This window comes from Heterodontus francisci, chromosome 32 (assembly GCF_036365525.1).
Source record: "Heterodontus francisci isolate sHetFra1 chromosome 32, sHetFra1.hap1, whole genome shotgun sequence".
NCBI classification, from domain to species: Eukaryota; Metazoa; Chordata; class Chondrichthyes; order Heterodontiformes; family Heterodontidae; genus Heterodontus; species Heterodontus francisci.
Genome location: NC_090402.1, coordinates 5,450,865 through 5,470,205, shown reverse-complemented (window position 1 = coordinate 5,470,205; position 19,341 = coordinate 5,450,865). Strand labels below are relative to the sequence as shown.

The 19,341-nt window shown below is 48.8% G+C and overlaps 2 protein-coding genes across 6 annotated transcripts in view; one reads left to right on the top strand and one right to left on the bottom strand.

Moving 5' to 3' along the window:
- Positions 1-13,798, top strand: part of pmpca (peptidase, mitochondrial processing subunit alpha) — a 41,927-nt gene extending 28,129 nt beyond the window's left edge. The window contains exons 9-14 of the mRNA XM_068012063.1: positions 62-154; positions 2,682-2,800; positions 6,104-6,194; positions 6,342-6,404; positions 8,404-8,548; positions 13,310-13,798. Coding sequence (XP_067868164.1) covers positions 62-154; positions 2,682-2,800; positions 6,104-6,194; positions 6,342-6,404; positions 8,404-8,548; positions 13,310-13,479 — 681 coding nt within the window. The 3' untranslated portion in view covers positions 13,480-13,798. The remainder of the gene's footprint in view (positions 1-61; positions 155-2,681; positions 2,801-6,103; positions 6,195-6,341; positions 6,405-8,403; positions 8,549-13,309) is intronic.
- The window catches only part of inpp5e (inositol polyphosphate-5-phosphatase E), a 45,146-nt gene continuing 26,865 nt past the window's right edge, over positions 1,061-19,341 (bottom strand). For 4 of the 5 annotated variants that reach the window (XM_068012059.1, XM_068012058.1, XM_068012061.1 and 1 more), the window contains 2 exons: positions 18,568-18,704; positions 16,378-18,208 (listed from right to left, as the gene is read on the bottom strand). In XM_068012059.1, coding sequence (XP_067868160.1) covers positions 18,079-18,208; positions 18,568-18,704 — 267 coding nt within the window. In that variant the 3' untranslated portion in view covers positions 16,378-18,078. Of the gene's footprint in view, positions 1,353-16,377; positions 18,209-18,567; positions 18,705-19,341 lie in introns of those variants that run through there. The other variant, XM_068012062.1, reaches the window with a different exon arrangement.

Genomic DNA, 19,341 nt, shown 5'->3' with positions numbered 1-19,341 from the left:
AAACAGAGGCGGGACAGTGACTGTCTGTGCAACACAACCCACAGTGTATCTGATTCCCCAGGTGGAGAAAGACATGACTGACGTCAGCATGGGACCCACTCCCATCCCAGAACTCACTCACATCATGATCGGACTGGAAAGCTGCTCCTTCCTGGTGAGTATGTTTTATAACAACACTAAAAACTTTGAATCAGTGGTTGGATGGGGCTGTGGTGTAACGGTTACATCACTGGACTAATAATTGAGAGAACACAATCAAATCCCATTGCAGGCAGTTTGAGAATTCCGTTTAATTATGGAAATAAAGATCTGGGATCATAAAAGTGACCATGAAGCTGTTGAATTATTGTAAAAACCCAACTGGGTCACTAATGTCCTTGAGGGAAGGAAACCTGCGGTCCTTACCCAGTCTGGGCCTGTATGTGACTCCAGATCCACAGCAATGTGCTTGACTCTTAACTGGCTTCTGAAGTGGTCACTCAGTTTGTATCAAGCCTGCTACCAGCGGCTCAAGAAGGCAGCTCAGGACAACTAGGGATGGGCAGTGAACACTAGCCTTACCAGCAATGCTCACATCCAGTGAGTTGTTTTTAAATGGGATTCATTGCCCCGAGATAAGGAGGAGAAACCTACCCTGTGTTCCTATCCTGATGCTGTTCCATTGGAAGGTGTATGTCTGCGCATTGGGTAGAAACAAGATCAGGATCTGCTCTGATGCCCCAACAGTCAAATAGCCTGTCTGGTCAGGGCTCACCTAGGAAGAGGTTCCAGAGAGCAGCTGGTGCCCATGGGACCATAACCCCAGGAATGAGAAAGGACAGGAAAGCGTGGGAGAAGCAGAAAGAATTAGCAGAAAGGTATTTTGTTATGACTGAGGTGGGAGGAGTGCACTGTCTTTTCTAGTTCCACTTCTCCACAGGTCACAACTTATACTTAAATGTTTACCCAGTTACCGATATGGTCAATCATAAACTCTACTCTTTATTCCAGAATAAAGTACACCAACCAGGTTTCTTTAATAAACAACAGAATTAACAGTTTATTATAAAACAAGACTTATCCAGCAACGAAACAAACATTTACACACAGATTGAGATATGAAAGTTCCCTTTGTACCTTAGCCCGTCACATACACACTCTGGTTAACGGAAAAATAGAGATTGTCTCTCTTAGAGCTCTGTTACAAAGAAATACTTTGGCTAACTACGTGCTAATTCTTGAAGAGAAAAAGAGATGTGGAAAGATGACAGTTGTCCCTTTATTCTGGCGTCCAAAATACGTGTAGACAGCTGTCACTGGGATCTTTCTAGAACAGTTCTTTTCAGGCGACGTTAAAGATTAGCTTGGCAGGCCTTTCAGGAGAAATGCACAACAGGGGTTTCAGGAGGAATGCAGCATCAATTTCTCTATTTCTTACACTCACTTCTAAGAGCTTCTCAAAGAGATGGAAAAACTGGCAGGATTTTCAAAGAGATGGAAAGGCCGAGTTGGGATTTTGTCCTTGGCAGGTTATTTTTTAAAAACTCCTTTCAAAACACTGCCCACACCCTAAATGACTGTCCAAAGCAAAACCAAAACAATATCTCAAGAGTCAAGCCTCCTGACCCCTATAAATCTTGACCTGTCACTTCTCTGTGAACAGCTTTCCCAGGTCAAAAAGTCCCGGGAGTATTTATCTGAAGACAAGTGACTTCCAGTAAATGTTGTTTTCAAACAACCCATCAGTGACCCTTGTGAAAAAAAAATCCATGGAATCCTTTTCAGTTTTAAATCACAAGTCCTCAAAATTTAACAAAAAATGGAAGAACTTTCGTAACAATTTCAAATGTTAAACACTGGACTTCGAGGTGAGTGGAAGAAATGGAATGATTTGCTTGTTTGCAGGTGACTAGGAGGGTTCAGGCCCTGCAGTGAGCGGGGCTGCAGCATGTCTGAGGGTCTGTGCAGAGCAATACCTTGATGTGCACAATCGAGAAATGTGGGTTCAAACCTTTCCACATTGCACTGAGACACGCTGCTCAGGGGAGGTAAAGCATGGTCCTGTAGCTGGCTGAAGAACAGCACCCTCTACACTGTCCCCATCAAACACTCCCAGGACAGGTACAGCACGGGGTTAGATACAGAGTAAAGCACCCTCTACACTGTCTCCATCAAACACTCCCAGGACAGGTACAGCACAGGGTTAGATACAGAGTAAAGCACCCTCTACACTGTCCCCATCAAACTCTCCCAGGACAGGTACAGCACGGGGTTAGATATAGAGTAAAGCTCCCTCTACACTGTCCCCATCAAACACTCCCAGGACAGGTACAGCACGGGGTTAGATATAGAGTAAAGCTCCCTCTACACCGTCCCCATCAAACACTCCCAGGGCAGGTACAGCACGGGGTTAGATATAGAGTAAAGCTCCCTCTACACTGTCCCCATCAAACACTCCCAGGACAGGTACAGCACGGGGTTAGATACAGAGTAAAGCTCCCTCTACACTGTCCCCATCAAACACTCCCAGGACAGGTACAGCACGGGGTTAGATACAGAGTAAAGCTCCCTCTACACTGTCCCATCAAACACTCCCAGGACACGGGGTTAGATACAGAGTAAAGCTCCCTCTATGTTGTGTGGGCTGGAGGGGGACACAGTGTGATGGGTGAGCATGATTGAAAGGTTCTTTTTGGTTTCAGGAGGACGATTTCATCCCCTTTGCCGTACTAAACATGATGATGGGCGGCGGGGGCTCGTTCTCAGCCGGGGGTCCGGGAAAGGGCATGTTCACCAGACTCTACCTTAACGTCTTAAACAGGTCAGTCCTGGAACCAGCTCTCTCACGCATTCCCAAGTTTACACTGGAGCCCAGGGGGTAGGGGGTGGTCTGGGCCTGTTTGGGGTTTGAGAGGAGAACTGGTCTGCTCTGGGGGAGGGGAATCTCTGGTCTGCCAGGGGCACCAATCTGGCATCAAGGAGCTGGCGCAGGACTGGTGGTGTCAGAGCTTTGGCCCGTTTGGAGGAGTGGGTTGCTGCCTGAGAGTTTTGCTACTAAAAGAGGGTGGGAAGGGAGGGGAAACAGAAACCCTTTACCCCAGGGGGAGCAGATGCAAAGATCATAGATGGAATCGCCCTATCCCAACCCTCTGCCGACCACTCGCACTGCCTGGTACCCTGCACTGCACTAGGCATAGAGTTGCCACAATAATGCAGGGAATCCTGATAGGAGGCTGACCTATCCTGCAGGATCCCTGGAATCGTTACCTGCAGCCACAGCTAGTGAAAGGGGTTCATGAATAAAAAGAAACAGGATATGGCCTCACTCCTGGCTGGTACTGCAAAGCCTGTCACTTAAAAGCTGGATCAAGTTGAAAAGAGAAAGAAAGGACTCTCAGTTCTACAGAGCCTTTCACCTCATTGAGACATTCCAAAAAGCATTTTATAGACAATGAAATACTTTTGAAGTCCAGTCACTGTTGTAATGTAGGAAACGCAGTAGCCAATTTGTGCACAGCACTATCCCAGTACTAGCAATGTGATAATGACCAGAAAATCTATCTTTTGTGTTGCTGATTGCAAGATAAATATTGGTCAGGACACAGGAGAAGACTCCCCGCCATGAGATCATTTACATCTACCTGAGAGTGCAGACGGGGTGTCAGTTTAACATCTTGTCCGAAAGGTGGCACCTCCAACCGTGCGGCGCTCCCTCGGTACTAACCCTCCAACCGTGCGGCGCTCCCTCGGTACTAACCCTCCAACCGTGCGGCGCTCCCTCGGTACTAACCCTCCAACCGTGCGGCGCTCCCTCGGTACTAACCCTCCAACAGTGCGGCGCTCCCTCGGTACTAACCCTCTGACCGTGCAGCACTCCCTCAGCACCCACCCTCCAACAGTGCGGCGCTCCCTCGGTACTAACCCTCCAACAGTGCGGCGCTCCCTCGGTACTAACCCTCTGACCGTGCAGCACTCCCTCAGCACCCACCCTCCAACAGTGCGGCGCTCCCTCAGTACTAACCCTCCAACAGTGCGGCGCTCCCTCGGTACTAACCCTCCAACAGTGCGGCGCTCCCTCGGTACTAACCCTCCGACCGTGCGGCGCTCCCTCAGTACTGACCCTCCGACCGTGCGGCGCTCCCTCGGTACTAACCCTCCGACCGTGCGGCGCTCCCTCGGTACTGACCCTCCGAGCGTGCGGCGCTCCCTCGGTACTAACCCTCCGACCGTGCGGCGGCGCTCCCTCGGTACTGACCCTCCAACAGTGCGGCGCTCCCTCGGTACTAACCCTCCGACCGTGCGGCGGCGCTCCCTCGGTACTAACCCTCCGACCGTGCGGCGCTCCCTCGGTACTAACCCTCCGACCGTGCGGCGCTCCCTCGGTACTAACCCTCCGACCGTGCGGCGCTCCCTCGGTACTAACCCTCCAACAGTGCGGCGCTCCCTCGGTACTAACCCTCCGACCGTGCGGCGCTCCCTCAGTACTGACCCTCCGAGCGTGCGGCGCTCCCTCGGTACTGACCCTCCGAGCGTGCGGCGCTCCCTCGGTACTAACCCTCCGACAGTGCGGCGCTCCCTCGGTACTAACCCTCCGACAGTGCGGCGCTCCCTCTGTACTAACCCTCCGACCGTGCGGCGCTCCCTCGGTACTAACCCTCCGACAGTGTGGCGCTCCCTCGGTACTAACCCTCCGACTGTGCGGCGCTCCCTCGGTACTAACCCTCCGACCGTGCGGCGCTCCCTCGGTACTAACCCTCCGACCGTGCGGCGCTCCCTCAGTACTGACCCTCCGAGCGTGCGGCGCTCCCTCGGTACTAACCCTCCGAGCGTGCGGCGCTCCCTCGGTACTAACCCTCCGACTGTGCAGCGCTCCCTCGGTACTAACCCTCCGACCGTGCGGCGGCGCTCCCTCGGTACTGACCCTCCGACCGTGCGGCGCTCCCTCGGTACTAACCCTCCGACCGTGCGGCGCTCCCTCGGTACTAACCCTCCGAGCGTGCGGCGCTCCCTCGGTACTAACCCTCCGAGCGTGCGGCGCTCCCTCGGTACTAACCCTCCGACCGTGCGGCGCTCCCTCGGTACTAACCCTCCGACCGTGCGGCGCTCCCTCGGTACTAACCCTCCGACTGTGCGGCGCTTCCTCTGTACTAACCCTCCGACTGTGCGGCGCTCCCTCTGTACTGACCCTCCGACAGTGCGGCGCTCCCTCGGTACTAACCCTCCGACCGTGCGGCGCTCCCTCGGTACTGACCCTCCGACCGTGCGGCGGCGCTCCCTCGGTACTAACCCTCCGAGCGTGCGGCGCTCCCTCGGTACTAACCCTCCGAGCGTGCGGCGCTCCCTCGGTACTAACCCTCCGACCGTGCGGCGGCGCTCCCTCGGTACTAACCCTCCGAGCGTGCGGCGCTCCCTCGGTACTAACCCTCCGAGCGTGCGGCGCTCCCTCGGTACTAACCCTCCGACCGTGCGGCGCTCCCTCGGTACTAACCCTCCGACCGTGCGGCGCTCCCTCGGTACTAACCCTCCGACTGTGCGGCGCTCCCTCTGTACTAACCCTCCGACTGTGCGGCGCTCCCTCTGTACTGACCCTCCGACAGTGCGGCGCTCCCTCGGTACTAACCCTCCGACCGTGCGGCGCTCCCTCGGTACTAACCCTCCGACAGTGCGGCGCTCCCTCGGTACTAACCCTCCGACAGTGCGGCGCTCCCTCGGTACTAACCCTCCGACTGTGCGGCGCTCCCTCGGTACTAACCCTCCGACAGTGCGGCGCTCACTCGGTACTAACCCTCCGACAGTGCGGCGCTCCCTCGGTACTAACCCTCCGACCGTGCGGCGCTCCCTCGGTACTAACCCTCCGACTGTGCGGCGCTCCCTCGGTACTAACCCTCCGACCGTGCGGCGCTCCCTCGGTACTGCACTGGGAGCATCAGCCTGGATCAAGTCTGGGCCTTCAACCAACAAAATTCTGACTCAGAAGCAAGAGGGCGTGTTACCCACTGAACCTTGGCTGACTGTGAATTAGGGTGAGATTTGGAAGTCATGTTTCCCGATCCATTGATGTGCTAGAGTTTCTTGGAGAATTTGATTATAAACATCACACTGACCGGCTCTCTCTCTCCCTCAGACACCACTGGATGTACAATGCCACCGCCTATCACCACAGCTACGAGGACACTGGGCTCCTGTGTATACACGCTAGCGCAGATCCTAGACAGGTACTGAGCCCTCTCTATCACCATATGCCTTTGATAAGCTAATTACAATGTTGTACCATTCAGTCCTACTATGCAAACCTGTTACTTTAACTCCTCCATGATGTTTGCTTCAGTTACTCACCTCCATTATCTTTTCTGGTCTCATAGGTCCGGGAGATGGTGGAAATTATCACTCGAGAATTTATTCTGATGACTGGCTCAGTGGGAGAGGTGAGTGCAGGAGCTGGGTTTCACAGGGAATCGCTCAATGGAACCAACACTTCATACTCCATCAAACAGACAGAGAGAGAGAGAGAGAAAGGCAGGCAAAGACAGAGTGAGAGAGGGGGAAGGCACAGAGAGAGGGGACAGAGTCAAAGAGAGAGGGGGAGATGGGGGCAGGCAGAAAGAGAGAGAGACGGGGGCAAGCACGGATAGAGAGAAAGAGAGACAGGGACAGGCATGGACAGAGGGAGAGAAAGAGAGAGACAGAGACAGGGGCAGGCATGGACAGAGAGAGAGAGAGAGAGAGACGGAGACAGGCACGGACCGAGAGAGAGGCGGCGCAGTGGTTAGCACCGCAGCCTCACAGCTCCAGCGACCCGGGTTCAATTCTGGATACTGCCTGTGTGGAGTTTGCAAGTTCTTCCTGTGTCTGCATGGGTTTCCTCCGGGTGCTCCGATTTCCTCCCACATGCCAAAGACTTGCAGGTTGATAGGTTAATTGGCCATTATGAATTGCCCCCAGTATAGGTAGGTGGTAGGGAAATATAGGGACAGGTGGGGATGTGGTAGGAATATGGAATTAGTGTAGGGTTAGTATAAAATGGGTTGTTGATGGTCGGCACAGACTCGGTGGGCCGAAGGGCCTGTTTCAGTGCTGTATCTCTAAACAAACAGAGAGAGAGACGGGGACAGGCACGGACAAAGAGAGAGAGAGACGGGGACAGGCATGGACAGAGAGAGAGAGGCGGGGGCAGGCATGGACAGAGAGAGAGAGAGAGACCGGGACAGGCACGGACAGAGAGAGAGAGAGAGAGACGGGGACAGGCACGGACAGAGAGAGAGAGAGAGGCGGGGGCAGGCATGGACAGAGAGAGAGAGAGAGACGGGGACAGGCATGGACAGAGAGAGAGAGGCGGGGGCAGGCATGGACAGAGAGAGAGAGGCGGGGGCAGGCATGGACAGAGAGATGGGGGTGGGGAGGCAGCAGGGACAGAAAGGAGCGAAATCAGGCAGACAGAGAGGGATGCTGCAAAAGAAATGCACAGATTGGAGCAGCCACAAGTGTAGAGAGAGACAGAGATGCAGGTGCACAGACACACGCACACACACACACTGCAGCTGCTGCCCATTCTGACTGGTATGAATGATCGAAAGTGGTGGCACTCTCTTGGGGAAAGGCTTCTCAGCTGTGACTCAGTGGCTATTACTGTAACCCCGTTTTTTTTTGTTTTTGTTTTTTTTTTCTTTTTTTTCGGGAGCTTTACTCTGTATCTAACCCCGTGCTGTACCTGTCCTGGGAGTGTTTGATGGGGACAGTGTAGAGGGAGCTTTACTCTGTATCTAACCCCGTGCTGTACCTGTCCTGGGAGTGTTTGATGGGGACAGTGTAGAGGGAGCTTTACTCTGTATCTAACCCCGTGCTGTACCTGTCCTGGGAGTGTTTGATGGGGACAGTGTAGAGGGAGCTTTACTCTGTATCTAACCCCGTGCTGTACCTGTCCTGGGAGTGTTTGATGGGGACAGTGTAGAGGGAGCTTTACTCTGTATCTAACCCCGTGCTGTACCAGTCCAGGGAGTGTTTGATGGGGACAGTGTAGAGGGAGCTTTACTCTGTATCTAACCCCCGTGCTGTACCTGTCCTGGGAGTGTTTGATGGGGACAGTGTAGAGGGAGCTTTACTCTGTATCTAACCCCCGTGCTGTACCTGTCCTGGGAGTGTTTGATGGGGACAGTGTAGAGGGAGCTTTACTCTGTATCTAACCCCCGTGCTGTACCTGTCCTGGGAGTGTTTGATGGGACAGTGTAGAGGGAGCTTTACTCTGTATCTAACCCCGTGCTGTACCTGTCCAGGGAGTGTTTGATGGGGACAGTGTAGAGGGAGCTTTACTCTGTATCTAACCCCGTGCTGTACCTGTCCTGGGAGTGTTTGATAGGGACAGTGTAGAGGGGGTGGGTGGATGGGTGTATAGATGGACGCTGATGCTTGCTTTGTTATTTTGTTCAGATGGAGCTGGAGCGAGCAAAGACCCAGCTCAAGTCGATGCTGATGATGAACCTGGAGTCTCGACCAGTTATCTTCGAGGATGTAGGACGGCAGGTGCTGGCAACAGGAGTCCGCAAACTCCCACAGGAGCTGTGCACGCTGATTGGTGAGTAGAAGTTGGACGAGAGCTATTGAGGAATCAGTCTGTCTGTAAAGTGCTAATTCAGTCTTTTTCAAACATAAGGCTTGCCTGGAACAACGTCACACCCCTCACTCCCTGCAAGGCATCGGAACAGTATAGCGTTGTGGATAAAGACAAGCAGAATAGGACAGGAAGGGTCAGAGAGTTTAACAGAAATTGTACATCAGCAAATAAGGACATTAAAGGGAATAGAAGCAAAAAAATGAAATTAAAGGTTCGAGATCTGAATGCGCGAAGCATCTGCAAATTAGATAGATGAACTAATGGCACAAAAATAGGTACAAGATTTAGATTTAATTGCCATCAGAGACATGGTTACATGGAGATCAAGGTTGGGAAATAAATATTCCAGGATATACAATATTTCAGAAGGACAGACAGAGTAGCAAAGGAGGGGTAGCACTGATGTTAAAGGATGACATAGGGGCATGAGTGAGAAAGGATCTGGCCTCAGACGATCATGAAGTAGAATCAGTATGGGTTGAAATAAGGAATAGTAAGAATCAGAAAACACTGGTAGGAGTAGTTTATAGGCCCCCTAATAATAATTATACTGTTGGACAGAGCATTAAACAAGAAATTATTGGAGCTTGTAACAAAGTCACTGTAATAATTGTGGGGGACTTTTATCTTCATATAGACTGGGACAGTGAAATTGGCAGGAGTGGTCTAGAAGATGAATTTGTAGGATGTTTTCAGGAGTTTCTTGGAGCAATATGTGGTGGTGCTGACGAGGGATAAAGCTATCTCAGAACTAGTATTGTGTAATGAAGCAGGGTTAATAAGCAATGCCATAGTAAAATATCCACTGGGAAACAGTGAGCATAATACCATTGAATTCCATGTTAAGTTTGATTCTTGCAAACAAGAATCTTAAACTTAAACAAAGCCAATTTGCATTGGATGAGGGGAGAACTGGTTAAGGTGAATTGGATAAAAAGACTAAAAAGTATGGCGGTAAATAGGCAGTGGGAAACCTTTAAAGAAACAATTCAAAATGCTCAACAAAAATACATTCCTTTGAAAAACAAAAACTCAGCCAGAAAGACCCATCCTGACTCACTCAGGAAGTTAAGGATAATATTAGATTAAAAGAAGAGGCTTACAATGTTGCAAAAAAGAGTAGCAAGTCTGAGGATTGCGAGTGTTTCAGAAACCAGCAAAAGGCCACCAAAAAGTTGTTGATAAAGGAAAAAATAGAATAAGAGTAAAGTAGCCCGCAATATAAAAACAGATTGTAAGTGCTTTTATAGGTATATCAAAAGGAAGAGAGTAGCTAAAGTAAACATTGATCCCTTTGAAGCAGAGACAGGAGAAATTATCATGGGGAATGAGGAAATGGCAGAGGCATTGAACAAATATTTTGAGTCTGTCTTCACAGTCGAAGACACAAGTTCCATACCAGAAATAGACAGTAACCTTTGGACTAAAAAGAGTGAGAAAACTAAGGAAATTCATATCAGCAGAGAAAAAATATTGGAGAAACTTAAGGGACTAAAATTTGACAGATCTCCAGGACGTGATGGCCTACACCCTAGGGTTCTAAAAGAGATAGCTGCAGAGATGGCGGATGCACTAGCTATGATTTTCCAAAATTCCTTAGATTCGGGGACGGTCCAATCAGATTGGAAGTTTTCCGCTTTTCAAGAAAGGAGGGAAAGAAAAAACAGGGAACTACAGGTCAGTTAGCCTAACATCAGTTGTCAGGAAAATCCTGGAATCTATTATTAAGGAAGTCTTAATACACTTAGAAAAGCACAGTATGATTAGAGCAAGTCGACATGGTTTTACTAAAGAGAAATCCTGTTTTACAACTTTATTAGAGTTTTTGGAGGATGTAACTAGTAGGGTAGATAAAGGGGAACCAGTAGATGTAGTATACCTGGATTTCAAAAAGTCATTCGATAAGCTGCCACACAAAAGGTTAATTGGCAAGATAAGGGCTCATGGAGTTGGGGTAATATATTAGCATGGATAGATGACTGGTTAATAGACAGGAAACAACGAGTGGGCATAAATGGGGCATTTTCAAGTTTGCAGGCAGTAACTAGTGGATCAGTGCTGGGGCCTCAGCTATTTACAGTCGATATCAATGAATGACATGAAGAGACAGAGAGTAATGTATCCAAGTTTGCTGATGAAAGAAAGGTAGGTAGAAAGGTAAGCTGTGGGGAGAACACAGAGGCTGCAAAGAGATACAGACAGGTTAAGTGAGTGGGATGGCAGATGGAGTATAATGTAGGGAAGTGTGAAGTTACGCACTTTGGTCGTAAGAATAGAAAAGCAGAATATTTTTTTGAAAGGTGTGAAACTTGTAAGTGTAGACATTCAAAGAGACTTGGGTGTACTTGTACAAGGAATGCAGAAAGTTAACATGCAGATACAATGAGCATTTAGGAAGGCAAATGCTATGTTGGCCTTTATTGCAAGGAGATTGGAGTACAGGAATAAGGAAGTATTGCTACAGTTGTAGAGGGTTTTGGTGAGACCACATCTGGAATACTCTGTGCAGTTTTGGTCTCCACATTTAAGAAAGGATATACTTGCATTGAAGGTAGTTTTTAAAAATTTGTTCATGGGATGTGGGCGTCACTGACTAGGCCAGCATTTATTGCCCATCCCTAATTGCCCTTGAACTGAGTGGCCATTTCAGAGGGCATTTTAAAAGTCAACCACATTGCTGTGGGTCTGGAGTCACATGTCGGCCAGACCAGGTAAGGACAGCAGATTTCCTTCCCTAAAGGACATTAGTGAACCAGATGGGTTTTTATAACAATCAACAATGGTCACACTAGACTAGCTTTTTAATTCCAGATTTATTAATTGAATTCAAATTTCACCGTCTGCCGTGGTGGAATTCGAATCCACGTCCCCAGAGCATTAGCCTGGACCTCTGGGATACCAGTCCAGTGATATTTCCACCGCCTCTCCCTAGTGCAGCGAAGGTTCACTAAATTGGTCCCTGGGTATATGTATATATATATATATATATGTATATATACATGTAAGGCATATTGAATGCTTTCCTTTATTGGCCGAGGTATAGAATACAAAAGCAGGGATGTAAAGCTGGAACTCCATAAAACGCTGGTTAGGCCACAGCTGGAGTATTGCATACTGTACCGGTCACCACGTTACAGAAAGGACATAATTGCTCTGGAGAGAGTACAGAGGATATTTACAAAAATGTTGCCAGGGCTTGAAAGTTGCAGCTATGAGGAAAGATTGGATAGGCAAGAGTTGTTTTCCTTCGAACCGAAGAGGCTGAGGGATGACTTAATTGAGGTGTACAAAATTATGAGGGGCCTAGATAGAGTAGACAGGAAGGATCTGTTTCCCCTCGCAGAGAGGTCAATTACCAGGGGGCACATATTTGTGATTGGTAGAAGGATTAGAGAGGATATGAGGGAAAAATCTTTCCACCCTGAGGATGTTGGGTGTCTGGATCGGTGGTGGAGGCAGAAACCCTCAACTCTTTTAAAAGGTACCTGCACCTGAAGTGCTGTAACCTGTAAGGCCAGGTGATGGAAGGTGGGATTAGATTGGGTGGCTCGTTTTTTCAGCCGGCGCAGATATGATGGGCTGAATGGCCTCTTTCTGTGCTGTAACTTTTCTATAGTTCTGTAGGATAAGGGAGTTGTCCTATGATGAGAGACTAAGTAAATTGGGTCTATGTTCTTTGGAGTTTAGAAGAATGAGAGGTGATCTCATTGAAACAAACAAGATTCTGAAGGGGCTGGATAGGGTAGACACTGAGATTATTTCCGCTGGTCGGGGAATCTAAAACACAGGGACACAGTCTCAGGATAAGGGGTCAATCATTCAGGACTGAGATGAGGAGAAGTTACTTCACTCAAAGGGTTGTGAATCTTTGGAATTCTCTGTCCCAGAGGGTTGTGGATGCTCCATCATTGAATACATTTAAGACTGGGATAGAGAGATTTTTGGTGTCTCAGGGAATCCAGGAGTATGACGAGCAGGCAGCAAAGTGGAGTTGAATCCTAAGATCAGCCATGATTGTTTTGAATGGCGGAGCAGGCTCGATGGGCCACATGGTCTACTCCTGCTCCTATTTCTTGTGTTCAACCTGTAACACTTTCTCACAGAATCTTACAGCACAGAAGGAGGCCATTCAGCCCATTCTGTCTGCGCTGTCTCTTTGAAAGAGCTCTCCAATTAGTCCCACTTCCCTGCTCTTTCCCCACAGCCCTGCAAATTTCTCCTTTTCAAGTATTTATCCAGTTCCCTTTTGAAAGTTACTATTGAATCTGCTTCCACTGCCCTTTTAGGCAGCGCATTCCAGAATATCATTTGCCAATGTCCTTGAGTCTGTGTCCTCTAGTTGCAGACCCTCCTGCCAGTAGACATGGTTTCTCATTTAGTCAATCAAAATCCCTCATATTTTTGAACACCTCTAAGGAGAACAATCCCAGCTTCTCCAGTCTCTTCACATAACTGAAGTCCCTCATCCCTGGTACCATTCTAGTAAATCTCCTCTGTTCCCGCTCCAATTCCTTGACATCCTCCCTAAAGTGTCATTCATTTATCTCTCTATTGACCTGAATCACTCGGGAATCAACCAGACATTTATTGAACAAAGATTTGATCTGAATTGGGACCACCTGGAAAATCTCAACATTTGCCCAGCTAAACCTCATTCTCTTCCCTCATCCCTCTGAACTCCAGGCCAGCACATAAGCTAATGGGAACTGGTTGTGTTTGCAGGGGAGGTGACGGCATACGATATCAAGAGGGTCACGGCCAAAATGTTACGCAGCAAGCCAGCCGTGGCGGCCCTGGGAGACCTCAGTGATTTGCCAACGTATGAGCACATCCAGCACGCGCTGACCAGCAAGGATGGGCGTCTGCCCCGGATTTACAGGCTGTTCCGGTGAGGATAACCGGCTCCCATTCCCCAACCGATCAACAGAATCGCTATACGTATAGTCCAGGTGTTTTGTAGCCGTTTGTCTGTGAGTTGCTTGAGCAGAGGGCGTAATTGTGTGTAAATAGACTGGCAGGCTAAGGTTGGGAGTGTGAAGTGGTCTGATTTATTGTATTTTATATAACTATAGGGAGATGAAACTGCTTTGAAATGATTGGATGTGTTTACTTTGTTATGCTGCTACAGTTCACCTGCTCCTGGACTGGTATCGTTCTGTGTCACTGCACAAGAATGTTGTGTCCATTTATATAAATTTTAGTTGTACTGATCCATGATGTCTCTCGTTTAATCTTTATCCCCTTCCAGGGATTTTGTCTCATGGCGGGATTGTGCACAGGAGGATTCCAAAATCCACCAGCCTGCTCCTGCTCGAACCACTTTGTCTTTATTCTAGAGAGAAGACCCCAAGCCTGTCCTGCCTTTCCTGATGGTTAGGTTTAAGATTAGCGATAGTCAGCACGGTTTTGTGAAGGGTAGGTCGTGCCTCACAAACCTTATTGAGTTTTTCGAGAAGGTGACCAAACAGGTGGATGAGGGTAAAGCAGTGGATGTGGTGTATATGGATTTCAGTAAGGCGTTTGATAAGGTTCCTCATGGTAGGCTATTGCAGAAAATACGGAAGTATGGGGTTGAAGGTGATTTAGAGCTTTGGATCAGAAATTGGCTAGCTGAAAGAAGACAGAGGGTGGTGGTTGATGGCAAATGTTCATCCTGGAGTTTAGTTACTAGTGGTGTACCGCAAGGATCTGTTTTGGGGCCACTGCTGTTTGTCATTTTTATAAACGACCTGGATGAGGGTGTAGAAGGGTGGGTTAGTAAATTTGTGGATGACACTAAGGTCGGTGGAGTTGTGGATAGTGCCGAAGGATGTTGTAGGGTACAGAGGGACATAGATAGGCTGCAGAGCTGGGCTGAGAGATGGCAAATGGAGTTTAATGCGGAAAAGTGCGAGGTGATTCACTTTGGAAGGAGTAACAGGAGTGCAGAATACTGGGCTAATGGGAAGATTCTTGGTAGTGTAGATGAACAGAGAGATCTTGGTGTCCAGGTGCATAAATCCCTGAAGGTTGTTACCCAGGTTAATAGGGCTGTTAAGAAGGCATATGGTGTGTTAGCTTTTATTAGTAGGGGGATCGAGTTTCGGAGCCACGAGGTCATGCTGCAGCTGTACAAAACTCTGGTGAGACCGCACCTGGAGTATTGCGTGCAGTTCTGGTCACTGCATTATAGGAAGGATGTGGAAGCTTTGGAAAGGGTGCAGAGGAGATTTACTAGGATGTTGCCTGGTATGGAGGGAAGGTCTTACGAGGAAAGGCTGAGGGACTTGAGATTGTTTTCGTTGGAGAGAAGGAGGAGGAGAGGTGACTTAATAGAGACATACAAGATAATCAGAGGGTTAGATAGGGTGGATAGTGAGAGTCTTTTTCCTCGGATGGTGATGGCAAACACGAGGGGACATAGCTTTAAGTTGAGGGGTGATAGATATAGGACAGATGTGAGAGGTAGTTTCTTTACTCAGAGAGTAGTAGGGGCGTGGAGCGCCCTGCCTGCAGCAGTAGTAGACTCGCCAACTTTAAGGGCATTTAAGTGGTCATTGGATAGACATATGGATGAAAATGGAATAGTGTAGGTCAGATGGTTTCACAGGTCGGCGCAACGTCGAGGGCCGAAGGGCCTGTACTGCGCTGTAATATTCTAATTCTAAAAGATGTTTCTGCACCTATTGATCACAGGCGCTCTTGCCCCTTAGTTCCCCCACATATTGTAACCAAGAACAGACAGCTGGACTGGGACCTTCCCTCCATCATAAGGTCAGAAGTGGGGATGTTCGACGATGATTGTGTAATGTTCAGTACCATTCGCGACCCCTTGGATATTGAAGCAGTCCATGTCCATATGCAACAAGACCTGGACAACATCCAGGCTTGGACTGATAAGTGGAAAGTAACATTCACGCCACACAGGTGCCAGGCAATGACCATCTCAAACAAGCGAGAATCTAACCATCTCCGCTTGATGTTCAATGGTATTACCATCGCTGAATTCCCCACTATCAACATCCTGGGGGTTACCATTGACCAGAAACTGAACTGGACCAGCCATATAAATACCGTAGCTACAAGAGCAGGTCAGAGGCTAGGAATTCTACAGCGAGTAACTCACCTCCTGTTTCCCCAAAGCCTGTCCACCATCTGCAAGGCCACAAGTCAGGAATGTGATGGAATACTCTCCACTTGCCTGGATGGGTGCAGCTCCAACAACACTCAAGAAGCTCAACACCATCCAGGATAAAGCAGCCCGCTTGATTGGCACCCCATCCACCACCATCAACATTCACTCCCTCCACCACTGACGCACAGTGACAGCAGGGTGCACCATCTACAAGATGCACTGCAGCAACTCACCAAGGCTCCTTAGACAGCACCTTCCAAACCCGTGACCTCTACCAACTAGAAGGACAAGGACAGCAGATACATGGGAACACCACCACCTGCAAGTTTCCCTCCAAGCCACACACCATCCTGACTTAGAACTGTATTGCGTTCCTTAATTGTCGCTGGGTCAAAATCCTGGAACTCCCTTACTAACAGCACTGTGGGTGTACCTACACCCCAAGGACTGTGGTGGTTTAAGAAGGCAGCTCACCACCTTCTCAAGGGCACTTAGGGTTGGGCAATAAATGCTGGTCTATCCAGCGACGCCCACATCCCAGTAACGAATAAAAAAAAAAGGTACGTTGCACAGGTGAGATCGACAGTGTTGACTATCATCCCAGAACCAGCACCCAACCAACCTACAGAATTGTTAAAAATTATTTATTTTTCATAGAAAGTCAGTGAAACCAAAATAAAAAGCAATGTTTTTATTTAAGACATGAGTTCAGGTGTTACAGAAATCCAGTTTGTGGTCCTCCTATAAAGTGGGCACAGCATGAATTGTAATCCAAACCCTGTGGGCAGCTGCCAGGAGGGGTCTCTCTCTCTCTGGGGTGGGGGTAACTGAGACCCTTTTCCCCAGCAGACTCACTGTGTGGATTTGGCTGATGGACATGGTGATGTGGCTGTTTGCACACTGATCAAATGAAGCCATTCTCCACTACCCCACCCCCAACCTCAAGTACCAACAGGCGGAAACCACAAATTACCCATCCACAGTCTGTGCGATTGGGGGCGTGAAGCAGGATTTGGGTTGCTGCACTCGATCAATGATTCTGAGGGGGAGAAGCAGGACCACGAGGGGAGGGGAAGCTGTGCCTGGAGACGCTGACAGGCCTCACACCAGCTGATGGTCTAATATGGCCAGAGTTAATGTTCCATAGTGACTCCTGGCAGCCTACACACAGTCCAGGAAGCTACGTGGTGACTTGACAGCAGCAGGAGAGACTCAGTCTGGGTAAGGTTTGTCTTTCGTCATGCTGCCATCCAGCAACTTAACCAAAAGGAATGTGGCAAAGTTAGAGTTGCTCTCAGTAATGATATCATTTAATAATTCTTCCAAATAAAAAAAAATAAAGTTGATTAAAATCTCGTGTGTTTGAGGTCTGTGTGCAATAATTAATTTGGCCCCAGTTTGCTCAGCATTTAATATAATTAACACTGTCAATTTAAGTTCAAGGCTTCTCTGGGAAATTACAAAGGAAAGTCCATTTTGACAATGATAGCTGGGACACCTGCCCTCCCAGCATTAGCAACATGCCCTGCTCACTGCGACACCCAGCTAAAGGTTGCAAGTTCTGACACCAGTCCACATCACCCAAATTTTAGCTTGGATGCTACAAACTGCTATCACTGTCTCTGCACCAGAGAGTTTTGGCTGCCGCCTGTGATCTGGTGATACAAATGTGTGGTTGTTGGGTGAGCCCAGGATCCAGCCAAGTAGTGATGCCTTTTACAGTTCAATATCACACTGACGCCCCTTGCCAAGGATCACATTTGAAAAATGGCCATGTGCATACCCCTGCGAGAGTCAGTGTGGGACCCGTACCCCAGTATTTCAAGTCAGGCTGTGACCCGGAAGAGAAAAGTGAGTGATTGCTTTTTATTTCTCTCTCTCTCTTCCACACACCCCACCGCTCCCTCCCAACCGTCCTGCGCGCTGTATGGGATCCTCCTGTTCTATATCCCAGTACGCACACATTGAGCAACTGAACAAGGGAGGGCTTCCCAAGTCAACCCGTACCCCAGTGAATCAGTTGAAAGGGGAAAATATTTTTTAAACAATTTTGATTGAAAAATGTTAATTTTTTAAAATCGCACAATGTCTTCTACATATTGAAAGCCACAAAACATAATTATAACACAAACAATAGTGGATAAATATGCACACAGCTGCTGTTTATAAGTGGGTTACGTGGCACCCTTTCTTTCCCACAGTTTTTTTCGAAACACATGTGACTGTCCCAGGAGCCTTACTCCTGCCTGAGGACCAGGCCTGTGATCAGCACCCTCCATGCACTCGGCATTCGGATTGTACAGTCTGTTGCTGTGTCCGGTCCACTGCTGTAGTGATTGGGTGCGTTAAGGAATTCCCCGTTTAGCTCTGGGTTCAATCAGGACACACTGCAAACCATACTGTTCTTCTGGTTCGAGAATGCACGTCTCTTCTGCTCCCTCAGGAACCGTCTTTTTATTCCCTCTTTGTAGATGTCTCTGTAAAACTGACCAGCGCACAATGGGATGCTGAAGGAGCAAAACAGGCCGTTATTTAATAAGGAACAATTCCCCCACCAACCCCGATATCCAATGCCTATTTAGTTCTGAGCCCACAGTTTGGATCGTGCCACGTGACAGTACCGGGCGGGCCCTCTTCTCTCACAGGGAGATAATCTGTCTGAGCTTCTGCTTCAAGGTCTTTTCTGATAGAGACATCACTGAAGAAAGTAGGCATGGACCCTGAACAGAACACAATCAGTGTTGACTTGGGAAGCCCTCTCTTGTTCAGTTGCCTGGCTGCTCAGTGTGTGCACTTGGATACAGAACAGGAGGATCCCACGCAAAGCGCAGGACAGGGAGGAGAGAAATAAAAAGCAATCACTCACTTATCTCTTCCGGGTCGGAGTCTGACTTGAAAGTAGCCGTAGACGGGCCTGTGATCTGAGGTTTTGATTGAGGTGCAGCAACCGTATTTAACCACAAGGATATCACCTTTCTGGCGGCTCTTGTATATAATCCGGTCCTGCAGGATGAGAGGGGTAAGTGGTTTGTGTGTCTGCGTGTTACAAGCTTCCCACAAAAACACCTGCATCAACCTGCAAAACACCTTGGCTCAGTGGGCAGCCCTCTCGCCTCTGAGTTTGGAGGTTGTGAGTTCACTCCAGAGACTCGAGGGCCATGATCCAGCCGACACTCCCAGTGTAGTACTGAGGGACTGCTGCGTTGTTGGAGGTGTGGCTTTTCAGATCAGACATTAAACCAAACCCCCACGGTGTCCTGGGCCAATATTTACTCCTCCATCAACATCATTAAAACAGATTATCTGATCATTTTCACATTGCTGTTTGTGGGATCTTGCTGTGCACAAATTGGCTGCCATGTTTCCTACATTACAACAGCGACTACACTTCAAACGTACTGCACTAGCTGAGAGACACTCCTGGACTTTCTTAGGCTGTCGACTCTATTCTTTGGAAGAGCTATCCAATTCGTCCCACTCCCCTGCTCTTTCACCATAGCCCTGAAGATTTCTACTCCAAGTAATTATCCAATTCCCTTTTGAAAGTTACTATTGAATCTGCTTCCACTGCCCTTAAAAAAATCCTCATCTCCCCCTCTTTTGCCAATGATCTTAAATCTGTGTCCCTCTGGTTACCAAC